Source organism: Nanorana parkeri, unplaced genomic scaffold (genome assembly GCF_000935625.1).
Source record: "Nanorana parkeri isolate BGI_ZX_2015 unplaced genomic scaffold, ASM93562v1 scaffold24, whole genome shotgun sequence".
Lineage (NCBI taxonomy): Eukaryota > Metazoa > Chordata > Amphibia > Anura > Dicroglossidae > Nanorana > Nanorana parkeri.
The window spans coordinates 2,902,366-2,922,772 of NW_017306292.1; the positions used below are offsets into that span (position 1 = coordinate 2,902,366).

General features: G+C 39.7%; 1 protein-coding gene across 1 annotated transcript in view; it reads right to left on the reverse strand.

The window, feature by feature from the left end:
• Window positions 1-20,407, reverse strand: part of LOC108793691 (gamma-aminobutyric acid receptor subunit alpha-2-like) — a 134,553-nt gene that overhangs the window by 18,340 nt on the left and 95,806 nt on the right. Inside the window, exons 6-7 of the mRNA XM_018564706.1 lie at window positions 9,296-9,439; window positions 5,483-5,635 (exon numbers count right to left, since the gene is read on the reverse strand). Of these exons, the coding sequence (XP_018420208.1) occupies window positions 5,483-5,635; window positions 9,296-9,439 (297 nt within the window). The remainder of the gene's footprint in view (window positions 1-5,482; window positions 5,636-9,295; window positions 9,440-20,407) is intronic.

The window sequence follows — 20,407 nt, forward strand, 5'->3', positions numbered from 1 at the left end:
GTGGCAGTTAAGCAAAGCTTTTGATTAGGAAATGTGCTTGCTATTTTGTATCTAATTTAAAGAAAGCTTTAGGCTGATTTTAAATATGTAAAGTGTCTGTTATTTTTTTCTTCTCATGATCTTTGCAGTACATGTGGTATGAAATAAACTCTTTGGATATTATTATTTATCCTGACACATCTCCCTGAGGGATGGCACTGGAACATCTCTAGAGCTTTCAAGAATACATTTCAATAAGTGAAACAAACACTTTTTTGCTTTTTCACTGTCTGGACAACATCTCCAATAACAGTCAAAACATGGGAGGAATCTTAATGTGGGGTGAGAGATTTCATTGTCAACTTGAAGGCAACCTCTGGAACTTCTTATCAGTGCACACAATCAACAGTAATATATAGTAAATTCTGCACACACTAACCAAAGGAAAACAAACACAAAATACCAGATGTATACAAAAATGCAAACTCAGAAGAATGCAAGGCCGCAATGGGAACGTGTTGTTTGCCCAAGCACCAAATGTGTGGGTTTTTATAATGATCCTAAATTATAAAAAAACAATAAGAATATTTGCTGGCATATTCTGTAAGGTGGTGTAAAAATATAATGTCGAGTGCCCATAGCATCCAACTGAATTTGAAAAACAGCATACAGGATAAACATGTCATTTTAAAAAATGGATATGCATTGTTCATGTTTGCTACTTGCATCCAGCAGGTGGTAGATTCAAGGCCATTCTACAGTATTTAAGCACTGTGATATGTTATGAACAGTTTGAAGACCACATTGTTGTAAATAGACCTTTTTGACCATAGTTATATTTTGGGGTCACAGGAGGACATTTACTAATCTACTCCCGTGCCCTAAAACTCAGCATATAGGGGGCAATTGCTTGCTATATGCTGACAGCACCGAGCCGCGCTGCTCCCAGGACAAATCCCAACAATACTGTCAGGTTCCACCCCGCTGCCTAATTGACAGTTGGTGCTTCCTTTCTAGAGGCAGAGCCAGCTTTGCCAGACCCCTCCCCATCCGTCCCTCCAGTCAGTGCTGGAGGAACGGAGAAAGGAGGGGGGGATCCCTGAAATCAGCCGTACAAGCCTGAAGTGAATAGCTGAACGCCGTTTGGCTCACTTCACTTCGGGTGGGTTATTCACTTGGCTGCCTTTGGCAGCTTTGTGAGTACCCTCTTAGAGTAGTGATGTCATCTCCACATTCAAACCCAAAATTATGTCCACACCTAATCTAAAGTACAGTTATTGAACTATTCTCAATACAGGAACAGGATTTTATCACAGGGCTAATTTTGAAAGGATCGAACAAGCAAACTCATAAATGCCAATGACTAACAGACCTCAGGAATAAAGTCCAAAATAACTCGTATATCATGATTTCAACATGCTAAATAAACCTTAAAACAGAATAAAAAACAAAGTCGTAGTTCGTGTGCTTTTTTATGCCCATAGAGGGAGCTGGGAGTTTTAATATCCTCATTTTTTATAGGAGGTTCGACCGATCTGTACATCCAAAAAGAAAAACAATGCATTTTTGCAATTTAACATGACACATTTCCAACATCTTAAAACAATTTGTAACTCACTATATTTACATCCCTTTATCAACTATCAGATACGACAAATGACTTTGCCGTTAAGCTCGAGTAAGCCTGGCAGCTGGTGGTCACAGATTGTTCCAATGTACCTCTCCAGGTCAGGGAGAGACATGCACATCTTTTACATTGATTCACATGGTGGATTCTGCTCAATAAGAAAGTGCTGATTTGAGTAATTGTTTCATTCTGAATAGCATGTTTGCCAACTCTGAAGGCAAAATCTATTGACACGATATTCAATACATTCTATCTAGATATAAAACACTTTAGACCTGTCCAAGGACAAAAAGTAAATAATAACAGCACAGAAGTAAATTTTCCTCAGGAGAATTATAAGCATTCTAGAGCTGCCTATACACGGGCAGATCGGGTTGCCCAGGACATGATTATGGCTGCAACTAGTGATTATTTTCATAATCGATTAGTTGGCCGATTATTTTTTCGATTAATCTATTAATTGGATAAAAAAAATACCATAATTTATTTAAAATAAAAAAAAGAAATAGAGTGTTACAAACATAAAGCACATGTTTTTGCATTCACACCGGAAGACAGGGCATTGCAGTACCGCACGTTCCAGTGCAGGTGATTACACGGCATTCGGGAGGGGCGTTTGAGATGCCATTGAAATTAATGTTATGACAATGCACATCCCAGAGCAGAATGTTATGGCCGAAACCGAAAATTATGCTTGCCACTAACAGGACTCTGTGCAGGGCAGTCAAGATCCTCCCCCCCACACACTCGCTTATCCATGTCTTTATGGACCTTGCTTCGTGCACTGGTGCGCAGTCATGTTGGAACAGGAAAGGGCCATCCCCAAATGGTTCCCACAAAAGGTGGGAGCATGAAATTGTCCAAAATGTCTTGGTATGCTGATGCTTTAAGAATTCCCTTCACTGGAACTAAGGGGTCAAGCCCAACCCCTGAAAAACAACCCCACACCATAATCCCCCCTTCACCAAACTTTACATTGGCACAATGCAAACCCAGACACGTCCATCGGATTGCAAGACAGAGAAGCGTGATTTGTCACTCCAGAGAACATGTATCCACTTCTCTAGAGTCCAGTGGCAGCGTGCTTTTACACCACTCCATCCAATGCTTTGCATTGCATTCGGTGATGTAAGGCTTGGATGCAGCTGCTCGGCCATGGAAACCCATTCCATTAAGTTCTCTTCTGTTGTGCCAATCTGAAGGCCACACAAAGTTTGGAGGTCTGTAGCTATTGACTCTGCAGACAGTTCGTGACTTCTGAGCACTGTGCGCTTCAGCATGCGCTCACCCTGCTCTGTCATTTTACGTGGCCTACTACTTTGTGGTTGAGTTGCTGCTGTTCCCAGTTGCTTCCACTTTGTTATAATACCACTAACAGCTGACCGTGGAATATTTAGTAGCAAGAAAATTTCACAGATGGACTTATTGCACTGGTGGCAACCTATCAAGGTACCACACTTGAATTCACTGAGGTTCTGAGATTCTGTTTGTAGATGCAGTCTGCATGCCTAGGTGCTTGATCTTATACACCTGTAGCCATGGAGGTGATTGAAACACCTGAATCCAATGATTTGGAGGGGTGTACCAATACCTTTGGCAATATAGTGTGTATATATATATATATGTATATTTATTTATTATAAAATCCCGGTCATCAGTTTAGAATTAGCTATGAATATTGGCCTGAGAAATATTGCTCTCACTCCGGCACATGCGAAAATGCCTGACATGTGTAATGCAATGGTCGGTTTTCTACGTAGGTGCATCTGACTTGTGTTTCCGTTAGTATGCACGTGCTCGTGGGGTTGGGGGACTTTAACTTTTTTGGGGGGTATTTTTACCTTAATTTAACTTTATTTTTTACCTCATTGTTATCACATGGGTGGGGGGCTCACAAGCCCACACGCTGCCTGCTGTCAATCAGCAGAGGAGGGAACTGAAGGAGAAAGTTCTCCTTCAGGTCCTCCTCTGCTGATCGACAGCAGGCAGTGGGCGGACGCAATAGCCAACCTGCTATTGGCTGCTGCAATTTAAAATAGCAAATAGCAGGCTGGCTATTGCTCCCAGTCGCTGATAGGAGACTTGACGACGAATTTCAACAAATGCATTAGCAAGGCCATTTCATCACCTGTCATTTTATTGCCTGCAACAGCTGAACTCTGGGAAACAGAAACTTTATATAAAATCTCACAGCCTATCCCCGGAACAGTTATTAAAACACATTTTCAGCTCCTGACTTCGAAGTAAAGATATTATTCTTTTTCTACCTGTTCAAATCACTACAGTGTTAAATGATCTGTACCCTGTGGGAGTAAACTTCTGGGAATCGGTGGCAGTACTGCAGAAAGGCAGGTGGGTTGAGTGTGTAGTAGCACGGAAACAGGAATTTTCCATCATTGCTGCAGCATCTGGGGTGGGCCACAGTTGGACGGAATGAGACACGGCAGGGTTTATTATAACCCGCCAGCATCTGACACCAAGGAACCCTCTTACTGCAGGCAGTGTTGGTCACCACATCAGCACTGCCTACAGTAGGGTAATTATTTAGAGCCACAGGATAATGGTAAGGGGACCAGGCACCCAGTATATAGACAAAAGGCTATGGGTAATCAGTTCCCAAGAGGATATAGGTGCCTTCAAGCTATGAAAGGGCAAATGTTAAAATCAATTTGGAGGAGATGGAACATGTTAAGACATACTACTAAGTGCCTGGATTTCAGCTTTAATATTGTATGAGGGGCAGGTCAAATATTAGGAGCTTGTGCCTTAATTATTATTTAGATCTTTTACTTTGTTAATGGATGTAGGTCTCCTGTGACTAGTCATTGAGTCCTACAAAGTTACAAAGTTGGTCAGATTGAAAAAACACATGTTCATTGAGTTCAACCTGAAGTCAAGAGTAAATACATTCAAAATCTCCATTCTAAGGATGCAGTTGATCCAGAGGAAGGCAATAAACTCTCATCAAGTATTGTGTAATTTAATCCATCACAAAAAAATTACTTCCTGATTCCCTAAGGCAATCAAATACTCCATGGATAGACATTATGCAATGTTATTTCTAGTTATATTTTGTAGATTTAGTAACAGGACCAGCCTTTTTAGAAACAATCTACAGAGTTGGCTAGAATTAGCTCCTGTGGAAGTCTCTTTCATATTTTCATAGCTCTTAATATAGATAGACCTTTCTGTATCTGGAGGTTATACCTCTTCTCTTCCAGGGACAAAGAGAGTCCCCGTATCTTTCGTAATGGTGACTATATTCACCGTTAACAGCATTTTGTCAGGGAGATAACATTTAATTTAGACAATCTCTCCTCATAGCTAAGGTTCTTCATGCTCCTTATTAATTTATATGTCCTCTGCACATAATTCAGTTTTTTTTTCCATAGAGGGGTCTACTGCCAATCACTTTGTGGCTTGTTAATCCTCACAGATAGCTTGGGAGATCTGACCAAGTATCAAAGTACATGTCATACGGTGGAAAAAATACAGAGATTACAACCTCTGAACAAGCGAAAGCTTTGTGCAGACGAATACTATTGTAGATCAAATACATCATTTTGAGAAACAAAAGAAAAGAAATGTCCATTAAAGACAAATAAAATATAACAAAAGTATTCAAAATATTTCAGCATAATTACATAGATAGCCAGGTTGAAAAAAGACACAAGTCCATTGAGTTCAACCCTTAGAGCATGTGTTGATGTCATTGTTGTTCAGTTTTGTTTTCCATGAAACAATTATTTTAATTAACTTAAACATTCCAGCAGCATGTTTGACTGCAAACCCAAATATATTATTCTTGCTTGCACTCTGCATGTCCTAATCCTTTCTCCAGTTTAATAAAATGTGTCCATTGCAGATTGTACTCACCAAAGACTGTTCTTGCAGGCACAGATTCCCTATTCAACCAGAATGACACCTGAGACAAGATGACGGTCATGATGCAAGGGAGATAGGTCTGAATCACAAAATAACCAATTTTTCGCTTCAAGTGAAAATGTGTTGTCATAACTGTGTATTCTCCTGCCAGACAGAAGCATTCCAAATGAGAATTAATTTCACACTGTCCACAGTATATAGCATGGATTACTGAATAAAAGGGCATTCAAAAGAGTGCAGGATGCACCATCACTCTCTCTCTCTGAGGTAATACAAATTATTTGGTAAGGAAAATTAATATGAAAAAGAAAATGATCATAAAAATCAGGCTTATTTAAAGGTAACCCCATAAATGGATCACAATTCTGCCACATGGTTTAAAGGAGAACTATGAGGTGAGTGATTTCCACTCACCTCATAGTTCTAGCCAACCTGTGACAATGAGACTGTCACAGGTCGGCTCAGTAGATCGGGAGGTGAGCGAACACATACCAGGTTCGCTCACCTCTCGATCCTGTCACTGCTCTCTGCCGTGACAGGGGGAGGGCTGGATTCCCCTCTCCCCGCTCCAATCTGCCAGCGCTGACTGGCAGAACGGACGGGGGAGGGTACCTCTGTTCAGTACCTCTGTGGTACCGAGCAGAATAGAAAAACAGTAAGAAAAGTAGTAAAAAATTAAATAGAAAACTATTGGGCAGAGCTAGCAGTGACAGCTAGCTCCGCCCAACTTTTTTATATTGGCCGGGCGGTTCAGCTGCCGTCAGAATAAAAAAAACAAATCACCATAGGAATGCATAGCTAGATTCCTATTGGCTGTTGAAATCAGCCGTACATCGGCTTGCTTCGTGCGGCTTTGGGTCAGCCGAACATGCTCAGCATGTTCGGCCGACCCGAAGTGCAGAAGGAGTTTGACTCAGCCGATCCAACATCTGGACCGGCTAACCCGAACCTCCGACAGGCTACTGGCTGCTGTTCGGCCTATTCTCATAGATGCCGAACAGCAGTGAGTGAATAGCCGAATGCCGCCGAGCTTGACTATTCGGCTCGGCTATTGTGCTCGGTGCCTCTGTGGTACCGAGCAGAATAGAAAAACAGTAAAAAAAAGTAGTAAAAAATAAAATAGAAAACTATTGGGCAGAGCTAGCAGTGACAGCTCCAACTGTTTTATATTCGCTGGGTGGTTCAGCTGCCGTCAGAATAAAAAAAAATCACCATAGGAATGCATAGCTAGATTCCTATTGGCTATTTCACATTGCAATAGCCAATAGCAAACTAGCTATTGAACACGTGAGATGACGGCTGGCTCCGCCCAGCAGGCAGTAGCAGGCTTTCACCTCAGCTCAGTCTAGCCGAAGCATATGCCTTCGGCTCGACAGAGCCGCACGGCCGACTTCGGGAGCTGTACGGGCTATAGTGAATAGCCTGTACAGCAGCCCTTCGGTCCTGGGGGCCGAAGCTAGCCAAAGGATCAGCCAAAGCTACGGCTAGATCCTTTGGCAGCTTAGTGAATAGACCCTTAAATCTATAAAGCACTGCTTTTAGGCCCAAAAAGGGACAACAAACTGCAAAAGTTATTTCTGCCATTTCCATCGTTGAGAAACCACAGCTGCTCCAGACTCAAAACTGTTTGATTTGATTATTTAAATCTAATATATTTTACAGAACACAAATAAAATTGAATTACTATGATTAAAACAATTTAACTAACCTGTGCTTGACTTAATGGTTTCTTTACCAACTAAATGTCCTAAGAGGACATACTGATTCAATCTCGAGCCATCCGGTGCTACAACAACTGACTCTGTGGCATTGCGTGTCCATACATATGGCACTTCTGAAGTTGTGTAGGCATCTGTGAAGAAAAAAAAAAGTAAAATCAATGTCGACAGCAACTAAAATTTACTCTGTAAAATAAACAGCATTTTTTGATATTGTATATTTGCTAGTTTAGGAGTCAAATTCTAGAACAGACAAAAAGAATAATCATCCCCTACTAGAGATTCCAAAAAGGGTTAATCACGCTATCATTTTTGTAGAAAAGTATACATTTATTAACAATCACATAGAATTTTTTTTTTTAATCCAAAAAAAAGAAAAGAAAGAACATGAAAAAAAGAAAAAAAAAATCAAACAACAAACATATAAATTTAAAACACACACATTCCCTACCAGTCATGGCTAAAGTACATACAGGGGGGATTTTCTTTAAAACATTTTTTTTTCTATACGGTATAAATTTATACTGCAAAATTGATAGTGTGATTAACCCTTTTTGAGATCTCTAGTGGGGGATAATTATTCTTTTTTCTGTAACCAATCGAAAAGAGACCCAAAAAGGCTGATATAATTACTATATATTAAACTGCTGTCAGTAATTTCCCAGTTTTTTTTTTAAATTCTAGAATACTTTTCATTCCAAAGCAGAAATATATATAACTAATTATTATAAAGTAATTGTCAGGCAACCCATCTCAGTTCAGTATCAGAAATGTACTCTCTATTATCACACAGGGAGGGATCAATATTTGGGAGAACATACAGTAGATAAACAAGAAGTTAACTATGGCCTACACATATAGCTACACCTGGTCATATTAATGAACAACACTTAAGGACTTTTCTTCAAAATGTCTTTAAAATGTATGTCAAGGCATTACCCCAATTAACCCCCAAAGCCTACTCTCCCTTCTCGAGCATGTCCCACTATTGTTTTTTTTTTACCTTGTTCCTGTAGCAAGAAACAGGTTTATTTCCCCCTGTGACCTTAACACAAGGCTTGCAAAATTATTTCAGTGGAAGCTGGTGGGAGGTCGGTTCTTAATGATGTAGGCACACCCCCAGAACAACATCTCCCAAAAGCCCTTTGCCTACATAAAAATTGTGGGCAAGCTCTCAGAAGTGAGGGCAGCAGCATTGTGTTACTGTGAAAATAAATTGCTTCGTGCGGCTTTGGGTCAGCCGAACATGCTCAGCATGTTCGGCCGACCCGAAGTGCAGAAGGAGTTTGACTCAGCCGATCCAACATCTGGACCGGCTAACCCGAACCTCCGACAGGCTACTGGCTGCTGTTCGGCCTATTCTCATAGATGCCGAACAGCAGTGAGTGAATAGCCGAATGCCGCCGAGCTTGACTATTCGGCTCGGCTATTGTGCTCGGTGCCTCTGTGGTACCGAGCAGAATAGAAAAACAGTAAAAAAAAGTAGTAAAAAATAAAATAGAAAACTATTGGGCAGAGCTAGCAGTGACAGCTCCAACTGTTTTATATTCGCTGGGTGGTTCAGCTGCCGTCAGAATAAAAAAAAATCACCATAGGAATGCATAGCTAGATTCCTATTGGCTATTTCACATTGCAATAGCCAATAGCAAACTAGCTATTGAACACGTGAGATGACGGCTGGCTCCGCCCAGCAGGCAGTAGCAGGCTTTCACCTCAGCTCAGTCTAGCCGAAGCATATGCCTTCGGCTCGACAGAGCCGCACGGCCGACTTCGGGAGCTGTACGGGCTATAGTGAATAGCCTGTACAGCAGCCCTTCGGTCCTGGGGGCCGAAGCTAGCCAAAGGATCAGCCAAAGCTACGGCTAGATCCTTTGGCAGCTTAGTGAATAGACCCTTAAATCTATAAAGCACTGCTTTTAGGCCCAAAAAGGGACAACAAACTGCAAAAGTTATTTCTGCCATTTCCATCGTTGAGAAACCACAGCTGCTCCAGACTCAAAACTGTTTGATTTGATTATTTAAATCTAATATATTTTACAGAACACAAATAAAATTGAATTACTATGATTAAAACAATTTAACTAACCTGTGCTTGACTTAATGGTTTCTTTACCAACTAAATGTCCTAAGAGGACATACTGATTCAATCTCGAGCCATCCGGTGCTACAACAACTGACTCTGTGGCATTGCGTGTCCATACATATGTCACTTCTGAAGTTGTGTAGGCATCTGTGAAGAAAAAAAAAAGTAAAATCAATGTCGACAGCAACTAAAATTTACTCTGTAAAATAAACAGCATTTTTTGATATTGTATATTTGCTAGTTTAGGAGTCAAATTCTAGAACAGACAAAAAGAATAATCATCCCCTACTAGAGATTCCAAAAAGGGTTAATCACGCTATCATTTTTGTAGAAAAGTATACATTTATTAACAATCACATAGAATTTTTTTTTTTAATCCAAAAAAAAGAAAAGAAAGAACATGAAAAAAAGAAAAAAAAAATCAAACAACAAACATATAAATTTAAAACACACACATTCCCTACCAGTCATGGCTAAAGTACATACAGGGGGGATTTTCTTTAAAACATTTTTTTTTCTATACGGTATAAATTTATACTGCAAAATTGATAGTGTGATTAACCCTTTTTGAGATCTCTAGTGGGGGATAATTATTCTTTTTTCTGTAACCAATCGAAAAGAGACCCAAAAAGGCTGATATAATTACTATATATTAAACTGCTGTCAGTAATTTCCCAGTTTTTTTTTTAAATTCTAGAATACTTTTCATTCCAAAGCAGAAATATATATAACTAATTATTATAAAGTAATTGTCAGGCAACCCATCTCAGTTCAGTATCAGAAATGTACTCTCTATTATCACACAGGGAGGGATCAATATTTGGGAGAACATACAGTAGATAAACAAGAAGTTAACTATGGCCTACACATATAGCTACACCTGGTCATATTAATGAACAACACTTAAGGACTTTTCTTCAAAATGTCTTTAAAATGTATGTCAAGGCATTACCCCAATTAACCCCCAAAGCCTACTCTCCCTTCTCGAGCATGTCCCACTATTGTTTTTTTTTTACCTTGTTCCTGTAGCAAGAAACAGGTTTATTTCCCCCTGTGACCTTAACACAAGGCTTGCAAAATTATTTCAGTGGAAGCTGGTGGGAGGTCGGTTCTTAATGATGTAGGCACACCCCCAGAACAACATCTCCCAAAAGCCCTTTGCCTACATAAAAATTGTGGGCAAGCTCTCAGAAGTGAGGGCAGCAGCATTGTGTTACTGTGAAAATAATCAATTTATGTATGAAATGATGAACAGAGAGGCGTGGAGGATACGCAAAGTAGTACAAAAAGTATTGCTGACAACACTAGTTGGAACTTGCTGTACTCACCTTCCCCATGCTCCCCTGCCTCCTTCAGAGCTGAAAGTTCAAACCCAGTGTAAGATCAATGTTGGTTACTGACTTCCTTCCCTCCCTCACATGACTCTAATTGAAAACTATGGCAATAGCACTGCATTCTGCGTGGAAGGGGAGAAGCATCAGATATTCCCCAAGAGCTGCAACTGAGTGATGAGAGCATGATAATCATGAGTATTAGTTGGTAGAGGGTAGAATTTTCATGAGAACCTATCCCCTGAACGGACCAAGGAATATATTCTCGCTAACTAAATTTTGGGCTCAGTTGAAAGCACCCCCTGCTCATCCTATCCACCCTCAGAGCTCCAAGACAGCCCAGTACTTTTGCATATAGAGCACCTGCAGACTTCCCTCTGCTTCCCAGAGTCCAGCGCTTAATGCTGTGTGTCAGGGAATGCACTATGATACAGGTGTTGTGTAAAAAGATTTTACAAATATATTTATTTTCCACTGTTATTGAAAATTCCTGGACACACCTAATTTCCCGCAGAGACTGGGTTGTGCTGTCTTATTCTATCAGGGTGAATTTTTGTATCTGGGATTGGGCTGTGAATTAACAACACTGAATTACAGGTAGATATAAACAAACACCATTAAAACCAATCATGTGTTTTTAAAACATCCTGTCACTGGTTGTTTATATACTTGCCTTCCCCGTGCTCCCCCACCATTCTGTTCTCCTGTGTAAGCTCCACGTAGGTCTGTGTCAGATCTTACACAAAGTTAATGACCTTCTCCCCTCCATTGCATGACAGGCTTGCCGAAAGGCCATTCAGGCTCAAGCACGTCATCCTAGAAAGGAAAGGAGAAGGTCGGATGCTCCCCTGTACCTAGAAATACTGGGTATTTCTTAGCACTTCTGCGCAATAAAGGAGTAGTGGGGGAATGCAGCGACAGTGAGTTTCAGTGGGTTGTGGGTGCCCTATCAAAAGGGTCTGCCATTCTTCCCAGAATGAACAAAGCAAGATTCTATTTGAATTTATTTTTTTACACTCAGCTAGCATAAATACATACTGTAAACCTGTCTTGTTATTAGCTCATTAGCCCTGTACAGCAGCACTAAGTCTGGGAGATCACACGTTAGCACTGAGCCAATCAGGACCCAATTGTATTGCATGGTGCATACATGAGGGGAAAAGACAAGGATGACTTTATTAGTGAGCTGCTGTTTCTTTATTAACCAATCACACACTATGATAAGTCCTTGACCAGGTGGGGTCCAAGACTTGGCTGTGCTAGGACAGCGGTATATCAGTTCACATACTGTATATGTATTTCAGCTGTGTATTGAGTTTTTTTAATGTCTTATTCTACATAATATTGAGGAAATAGGTCACCAGCACTCCAAAAAGTTAAAATGAATAAGTCCTTTTTATTGGACAATTGTGACACATCTTTTGCCTTGAAGAAGGGACCCTGCGTGGCCCCGAAACGGCTCTTTTTGATTGTCGTGACACAATTGTCAAATAAAAAGGACTTATTCATTTTAACTTTTTGGAGTGCTAGTGACCCATTTCCTCAACTTTGTGTTTTACACGGTGCCATCCGTGTTAGTTACTGCAAGCACCACTTTTGTTTATTGGCCGGGACTGCTGAAAGGTGTGCGGAGGGCACCCCCACCAACTGCAACTTATTCTACATAATGTTATACTCAGTGGTCAGTGGCATTTATATTTTCCTTATATACTTTCAATATTAGTAGGAAAATCCACACCAAACCAAGCAGTAAAAACAGTGTTAAGTATAATGCCAATATTCAGTAATGTAAAATTAGAGAGACTTTATTCTAGACGTTATAAAACTATTATGGATGTTGCCATGTTTAATTTAAAAGGCTATTGAAAACTACTGTCTGATCCTTTCTTTTCTTGCAGGCCCAGGTCAGTGTAAACTTGGAATTCTTTACGTTAAGCTTGTTGCAATCTGCATTCCAAATGCAGACCAGGATTAAGAACAACAAGGGAGGCATTTTTTCTACATACCATTTTTTGGTTTAATCTCTCTATTAGTAATATGGTTGTAAACTTTATTTATTTTTTAAATTCTTTATTTATAAATCAAGATTTTTCAGTATAAACAGTAAAACAAAAAAGAAGATAATAGAGAACAAAGTATTGAGTACAAAGGATTATATTGTCAACTTTATTTAAATACTATAGAAGCAATTCACAAACTGTTTAAAGAAGACAGTCCCTGTGTAAGTTTTGCCAATCGATCCACCCCACGTGATGTTAGCTAGTAAACCGTAAAAAAAGCAGAATGCAATTTTAAAAGAATTTATGTTTTCTTTGTCCTCAGTCCTGGTCTATAGACATGTGCTCTCTAAACATCTACTGAAGAGGCTGCACTCTCCCAGCAGTTTGTGATCTATTTCTATGTTGATTACAAGACTGCAATGCAGCATGGAGATCATAATTTTTTGGATCCGACACTAAAAGTATTAAATTAAAATCAATTACATTAAGTGGAATATGGTACAGTTCCCTTCCTTGCTCTCCACATTCCTGAACTGCAATTACAGTGTATCCTATGTATTATTTGATGTAAATAATGCTATGTTTATAACAGCCCTATGCTTTGATAACAGTTCTAAAAGGCACACAGGAAAAAAGACAAATTTGCTGGTCTGCAGTTACAGTGCATACTGCAGAAATGTATATTCTAAAGTACAGCCTTACTTTAAAGAATTAGATTGAATTTTAATTTAATAATTGATGGTAATTTAATTAACTGTACATGCATTAGCAACTTGAACAAGACAAAAAGCATTACTTTTATAGTCTGTGACTAAGAGGGTTATTCACTGAGCTGCCAAAGGCAACCGAGTGAAAAACTGAGCCGAAGTGAATGGAGCTGAACGAGGTTCGGCTTTTTACTTCAACCGAGTACAGCTGATTTCAGTCGTACAACGGACGTAGCGAGCTAGCTCCGCCTATCTGTTTACATTTGTCCGGCATCTGTCAAACTTTCATTCATTGTGTGCGGACGGGTCGGAGGGCATCAGGTTTTTTTTATTTCAACGAGTCGTCGTCATCGTGGACAACACTAGACGTCGAGATTGACCCTTGGATTCTTTTTTTTTCATTTTTATTTTTTTATTAAAGGAATTGTCAAAAACTTTTATTATTTTTCAATTAAAAGATTTTTTCTTAAAGTGTGGGCTCTTTATTTATATTAACCCTTTAGAGAATGAGTAAGGGGTACAAGTACCCCTTACTCATTCACAAGAGGGGGCAGCATCTGGGTGCCCCCTTTATTAAAGGAAGTACCCCGATGCAAATAAGCCTGCCTGCCTGCAGACCCCCACAACCCCCGGATCAGGGTTGTGGCGGAAGAGGCCCTTGTCCTCATCAGCATGTGGACAAGGTGTTTTTCCAGGGGGACCACTGGAAAGGCATCCTCCCAATGCCAAGGGCAGGTGGCCTGGTAGGGTACAGGGAGGAGGGGCACTCGCTCGTCCTCTCCCTTTCCAGCCCTCTGCTCAGATTAAGGGTCTGGTTGGGAATTTTAGGAGGGACCCCATGTTTTTTCCTCCTGTTTTTGGGGGGTGTGGTTCCCGCTTAAAATCCTTACCAGACCTAAAATGCCTGGCATGACTTTTGGGAGGGGGGACCCCACATAAATATTTTTTATTTTTAACTCAGGGGTCCCTCCTAACTTTCCTAACAGACCTGAAGGCTGTGGTATGGATCGGGAGGGGGACCCCCGGATGTTTTTTAAATATTTGTTTACATTTTGTGGTGAGAGCTTTGGCATATATGCATGATCTACTCCATTTGTAGTTTTAATTAGGGATGCACCGATACCACTTTTTTAAGGCCGAGTAAGAGTACCGATACTTTTTCCCAAGTACTCGCCGATACCAATTACCGATACTTTTTCTTAAAGGGACAGGTCACATTTTTTCTAAAGCAATACAAAATCATGATTTTAGGTCAGTTTCTTAATATTATGAAGAACATGAACACTCTGTAGTGTGGCACAGCTATATCCAATTCTGCATACCTGGCTTTATATTATAAGAACTTTATAATATAAAGCCAGGTATGCAGAATTGGCTACAGCTGTTCCACACTATACAATAATACACTGTACTGGAGTCTGGGCATGTGATAATCTATTTTCCCCACTAGGGGGATACAAGTCTTCGTTAGCAATGGCACGATAAATATTAATTTCATTATTCAATGTCTTTTTTTTAATATTATAACATTTATAATATAAAAAAAAGACATTGAATAATGAAATTAATATTTATCGTGCCATTGCTAAGACTTGTATCCCCCTAGTGGTCAAAATAGAATGAGCACATGTCCAGACTGCAGACCAGAACACAGTGTGGCACAGCTACAGCCAATTCTGTATAACTGGCTTTATATTATTATTACATTTTCTTATAATATAAAGCCAAAAGTAGTAACCAGCACACGCTGTATGTTTTGATATACATCTTTCAGTAGATGGAATGTCCTGGTCTTGGCATTGTGGTTAATAGAGAAGTAGTCCTGCTGTTCACACACTTATCTCTGATGTGATTGCATGTATGTGTATATCATTTTCCACAAGGCTACGGTCATTTATGTCTACTTGTCGCCTTGATAAATGGGACCCACGTACCCTCGAAACATTGGTGTTTTGTACTGATATGGAACTTCAAAAAATGGTCACTCTGGTATGTTGATTCTTTTCTACATTAGGAATAAAAACCTGCCAGGAGTTCTCACTCTTTCAAATCCCATCCAAAGCTGAAAAAATGGGGGTTTTGATACACTTTAATTTACTCTTCTACAATAAATTAGCTATGTAGTGGCATTTTCATATTAGGAAGGTTGCATATGAGTTTTTGCAGATGGGTAAATGGGTAAACACTTCCATACTGAAGATATTTCTACTAAAAATTAGTCTCACTGCCTGATGTACAGAAGTATAGTTTAATATATGCACGGTGACTCAATCTCCTTCGGTAGGGAAAGACAGAAATAGCAAGATTTGTGGTGCATGGCATGCTGAGAGGTACATGAAGTCTAAGTATGCTGAGAGAGAATCTATACCCCCACAATAACACTAGATCACCACCTAATGAAGAGGTGGGCAAAATTATGCTTAATTATAGGAAATTAATAAAATTACCCTTTTGTGCTAGGTTATTTTGCCTGCTGTTTCTATACTTCTTTACATATGCAAACAGCAATCAAAGAAAGCATCATCATTTTGTGCTATTCAGGCGTGCTTATAAGCATTTTCCTGTGCTGTGTCAAAATATTACTATTACAAAAAGAGCATGTGTCTCCCATGAATACTTACATATATCCCAGAGTGGGATTTCACAGAGTCTGGCTGGCTGCTACCTCAACACACTGCGTGCGACCCATTTCTTGGACATAGGATGTATATTTATGGCATGTAGATGTTGCTTTTGTTATGGAAGCAGCTAAGGAAATGTGTAGATCTAATGTCATATTTTAGCTACAAAACAGTTTTACGAAAAAGAGTATAGTACAACTTAAAAGATTTGTATTATGGCTCTGTACAAAATGTATTTCTCTATTTATTTAAATCAGACAAATGTACGGTATTGCATATTGCTAATTTCCTCATGCTGTTGTGCCTGTAGTAGTGGCACTTTAAGTTCCTTTTAACATTTTAAAAGAAACCTCTTGTTTACACAGCTCACTGAATCATCAGCAGTTGGCCATCCTCTATTACAGGGATGGGCAACTCTGGCCCTCCAGCTGTTGTGGAATTACAAGTCCCATGAGGCATTGCAAGACTGGCAGTTGCAAGCATAACTCCCAGAGGCAGAGGCATGTTGGAATTTGTAGTTAAAGCAGAGCAGGAGGACTGAAGTTTCCCACCCCTGCTCTATTAGATGTCTGTCCGAAATTTCAATCAGACAAGCTGTGACTCAAAGCAAGCAGCTCTGCTATCTTTTTAGCTATCCTATAGTGCTCGTGTAATAGATGTTTGTATAAAATATACAGTATATCAGGGCTCAAAATTTCCACTCGCCTGCTCGCATTTGGCGAGTAAAAATAAAGTGAGGGTGAGTGGAAATTTGGGTCTCCCAAGTACCGGTCCGCAGGCCAACTCCGGCCCGCGAGCCGGTACTATGTGACCCGCAGACATGTCAGGCAAATATTATTTTATGTGTGTGGGGGTGTTAATAAGGGGGAGTATATTATTTTATCTGTGTGTGGGGGCTTATAACGGGGGGAGTGTATTATTTTTTGTGTGCGGGGGGAATTATAAGGGGGGAGTATATGATATTGTGTGTGGGGGTGTTAATAAGGGGGGAGTATATTATTTTATGTGTCTGGAGGGCTTATAATGGGAGGAGTGTATTATTTTTTGTGTGCGGGGGGTAGTGGTGTAACGTTGAGAAGTGTATTATTGTGTTTTAAGCTGCCCATACACCTTACAACCATCGCACGACTTTCGCTATGCGATGGTTGTAAGGTAATTAAAATCTCGTACGATCTGCCCATCTTGGACAGGCAGATCGTACTTGCGATCATCGCAAGCCCTCCCTGCTGAGGGGCGGGCTTCCGATGATTGCAGTGCTGAGTGGGCAGTGTGCACTTGCGGCATTCGTCTTCCGACCACGCCACCAACCCGCCAAAAATCGTACGATTTTCGTCAGGTTTTCCAGCGTGCTTGGAAGACGAAAGTCGTGCGACCTTACCGTAGAAGCGGTCACACGCTGGCCATACACCTGCCGATTATCGTACGATCGCAGGATCACCCGACATTATCGTACGATAATCGGCAGGTGTATGGACACCTTTAGTGTATGTGTATATTAGGCCCCATTCACACCTACAGTATATTTCAGGTGTGATTAGAGATTCATGTGTCAGGAACTTGCGGGGTTAAGGTCGAATTCATGTTCAACCAGAACCCAAAAGCTCATAGTTAATCACAACAAACAAATTACAAAAAAATTAAATAAACTGATCCAAAACTACTATAGCTACAGCTCTAGCTATTTAGACATGACCTACAAAAAATCTAGTGGCAAAAGTACACACAACAGAGTTGATTTCCAAAGCAAACACCAATTTTCTAAAAGTAAACGTAAAAAATAATTTTATTGAAAGACCATAGGTACGCTAGTGTTGTGAGTTTGTGAGACTGTGGCTGTTCGTGCATCTAGCAAATGCGATTCCTAACTTATCCCTTAACTTGTAAAGTGTACACTTCATACTGTATGTTGCAGTCCTCCATTTGCCATGCAATGTAAACATCCAAATAAGGCAGTTTTCATGGTTTATATACAGATATTAGACCTGTAACCCCGCAAAAAATTTGTTTAATTTCGGTCCATTCAGATTTTTATTTCTTTCGTTTTTATAATTTAGCATCTGAAATTTGATTCGGTTTGTTGTTCGGATTTTGAATCCGTCCGAATTTTCATTTTCGTATATTCGTATTTTCATTTTGTGTTGTAACCCCCAACAGCCAAAAAAAACTAGTTGTCCAGAGGACAATCATATGTCCAAATTAGTTTGGTCTTGAATGAAATTCGGACGGATCCAAATTTTGGTTAAACAAGTATTTGGATTCATTGGCGATAGAATACAGAAATTCGGATGCCGAATTTCTGCCGAAGGGATCAGATCATAGCCAGGGATAAGGACATTGTAGGGACACCAGTGTGCTGAGCAGTACAATGTAGAAGAGAACAAAGGTGTGCAAATAAAAATCTGCATATTTGTGCTTTTATTTTCAACGCACACAACCATTTTTTTAATTCTGCCTTTAAAGTTCATTGAGCAGTCATTCCTTCGCTTGTTTTACTTCAAAACAGGAAAGAAAATGAATTAAAAATGTGTATTAAAATTATATAAGAAATTATTTATTCATGTCTTAATAGGTGCGTATCACACGTACTTATGACATTTAATTATTTATTAACTGACACAGTTTATAGACTCAGGTTGGAGATGCTATTGGAGAGGCTGGGGGGCAATATTTTCATTCACCTCTGTCTGCCAACTGATCTTCTTTAGCTCTGACACTGTAAAGCTTCATGAATAGCTGTAAAATTGGCTGATCAAACCAGACTAATCAAATCTGTCTGAAATTCTTTTATGAATATGGCCCCAGAGAAGAAATGTCAGGTGATTCCCACAATAAAACTAGCACCCAATGTCACATAACCAAGTCTACCGCTGAGGCATTTTTAGCATTGTGGCGAAGGCGCTTTGTCAGAGAGTACCTAAAATGCAGCTAATGTGCTTTGTCAGGGAATAAGTACAGTACAGCTAATGTGCTTTGTCAGAAAATTCCTATAGTACAGCAAGTGTGCTTAAGGAACTCCCATAACACTGCAATGTTCTTATTTCTACAATGCTTGAAGCAAACTCTGTGTGCTTTATCAGAGAATTCCCACAGTAAAGCAAATGCACTTTTTTATGGAACACCCATGTTGCAAACACTGTATGTTTCTTCAGATAATTCCATAAGCCAAGTGTGCTGCATCAGCAGGGCCAGACCGGGATTTAAAAAGTGACATTCATTGCTTTGAAGAGTACAGATAACACATGTAATCAGGACAAATAACCATGAAAGTGAACTTTCTGTACATCTTGCAGTACATGTAGCGATAAAGCTGCAAAAAGACACAACCAGAAAAAGAAAAAGAGTACTGACGGAGCACTAAATCTGTCCTCCCTTCCCCCCAAAAGTTTCATGTCTCCATGATAAGGTAAAATTCAAAACTAATATGGTTGGATTTTCTTTTATATTGACCACAACCACGGGAGACCCCAGGCCCTTTCTTCATACATGCCCTTGAGTCCCAGAACATTTATTTCCTTTTTGGCATTGTCTCGGTTCCACGCATTACATAGTTTAGGTTTTATAGTCTACCCTAACGTACAGTATTATACAACGCTTTTCTTGAAACAGATAAGGCTTTACATTTTTAGCAAATTCGGATACATTTATTTTTATTTCCTTGTTTTAGTGGGTGACTTTCATGCAATGTAGCGGAATGGTAAAGCTCAAAGTAAAAAGTATGCGGTTTACTTTAGGAGAGCTTTATTCCCCTTTTAATGCAACATTACGACACACGCAAAGGGAAAAGATTTTTGCATAAATTGTTAGCATAACATTAAGATAAGATTAAGTCAGGTTGAAAAGTGCACAAATGAGTATGATGGCGACTCACGGCGCCAGGTGTGCGATCGCTAAAAATTCGATTGACATTGAGTTCAATTAAGTGAGCATTTGATGCTTGTTCAGTGAAAGCCAATATCAACCTGCTCATCTGGCATCATTGGTGTGACCTGGGGATTAGTCTGAGGATGGAATGTTTAGGATATACAGTACATTAATATTTATCTTTATGTATATACTGTATAATTTATTTTTATTTATTTTCTTTTTTATTTAACAATTTTGTAATTAAACCTTTTTTTTAATGGTGTGCCCTGTTTCAGACCACCCATCCAGTTGTGCAGACAAAAATAACTTCTAATACTGATGTATTGCTGGCTACAATCAGCCAGCAGTAAATCACTACAGCAGTGATCTGCTACTGCAGGGAGGCAATGGACAGACCTGTAACAGGTCTGTCCTGGCCTCTGTAAACAGGAAATGCTGTGATATCATTTGTGACATCCCCGTAGAAGCATTCTGTTTATGTTTACTTCAACAGCGCACTGATATGGAGTATATACTGCATACACATACACACAGGATTTTAAACTCAATGAAATGACAAGTAGTGCTGGATGGGTCAGGCAAAACATTTCTG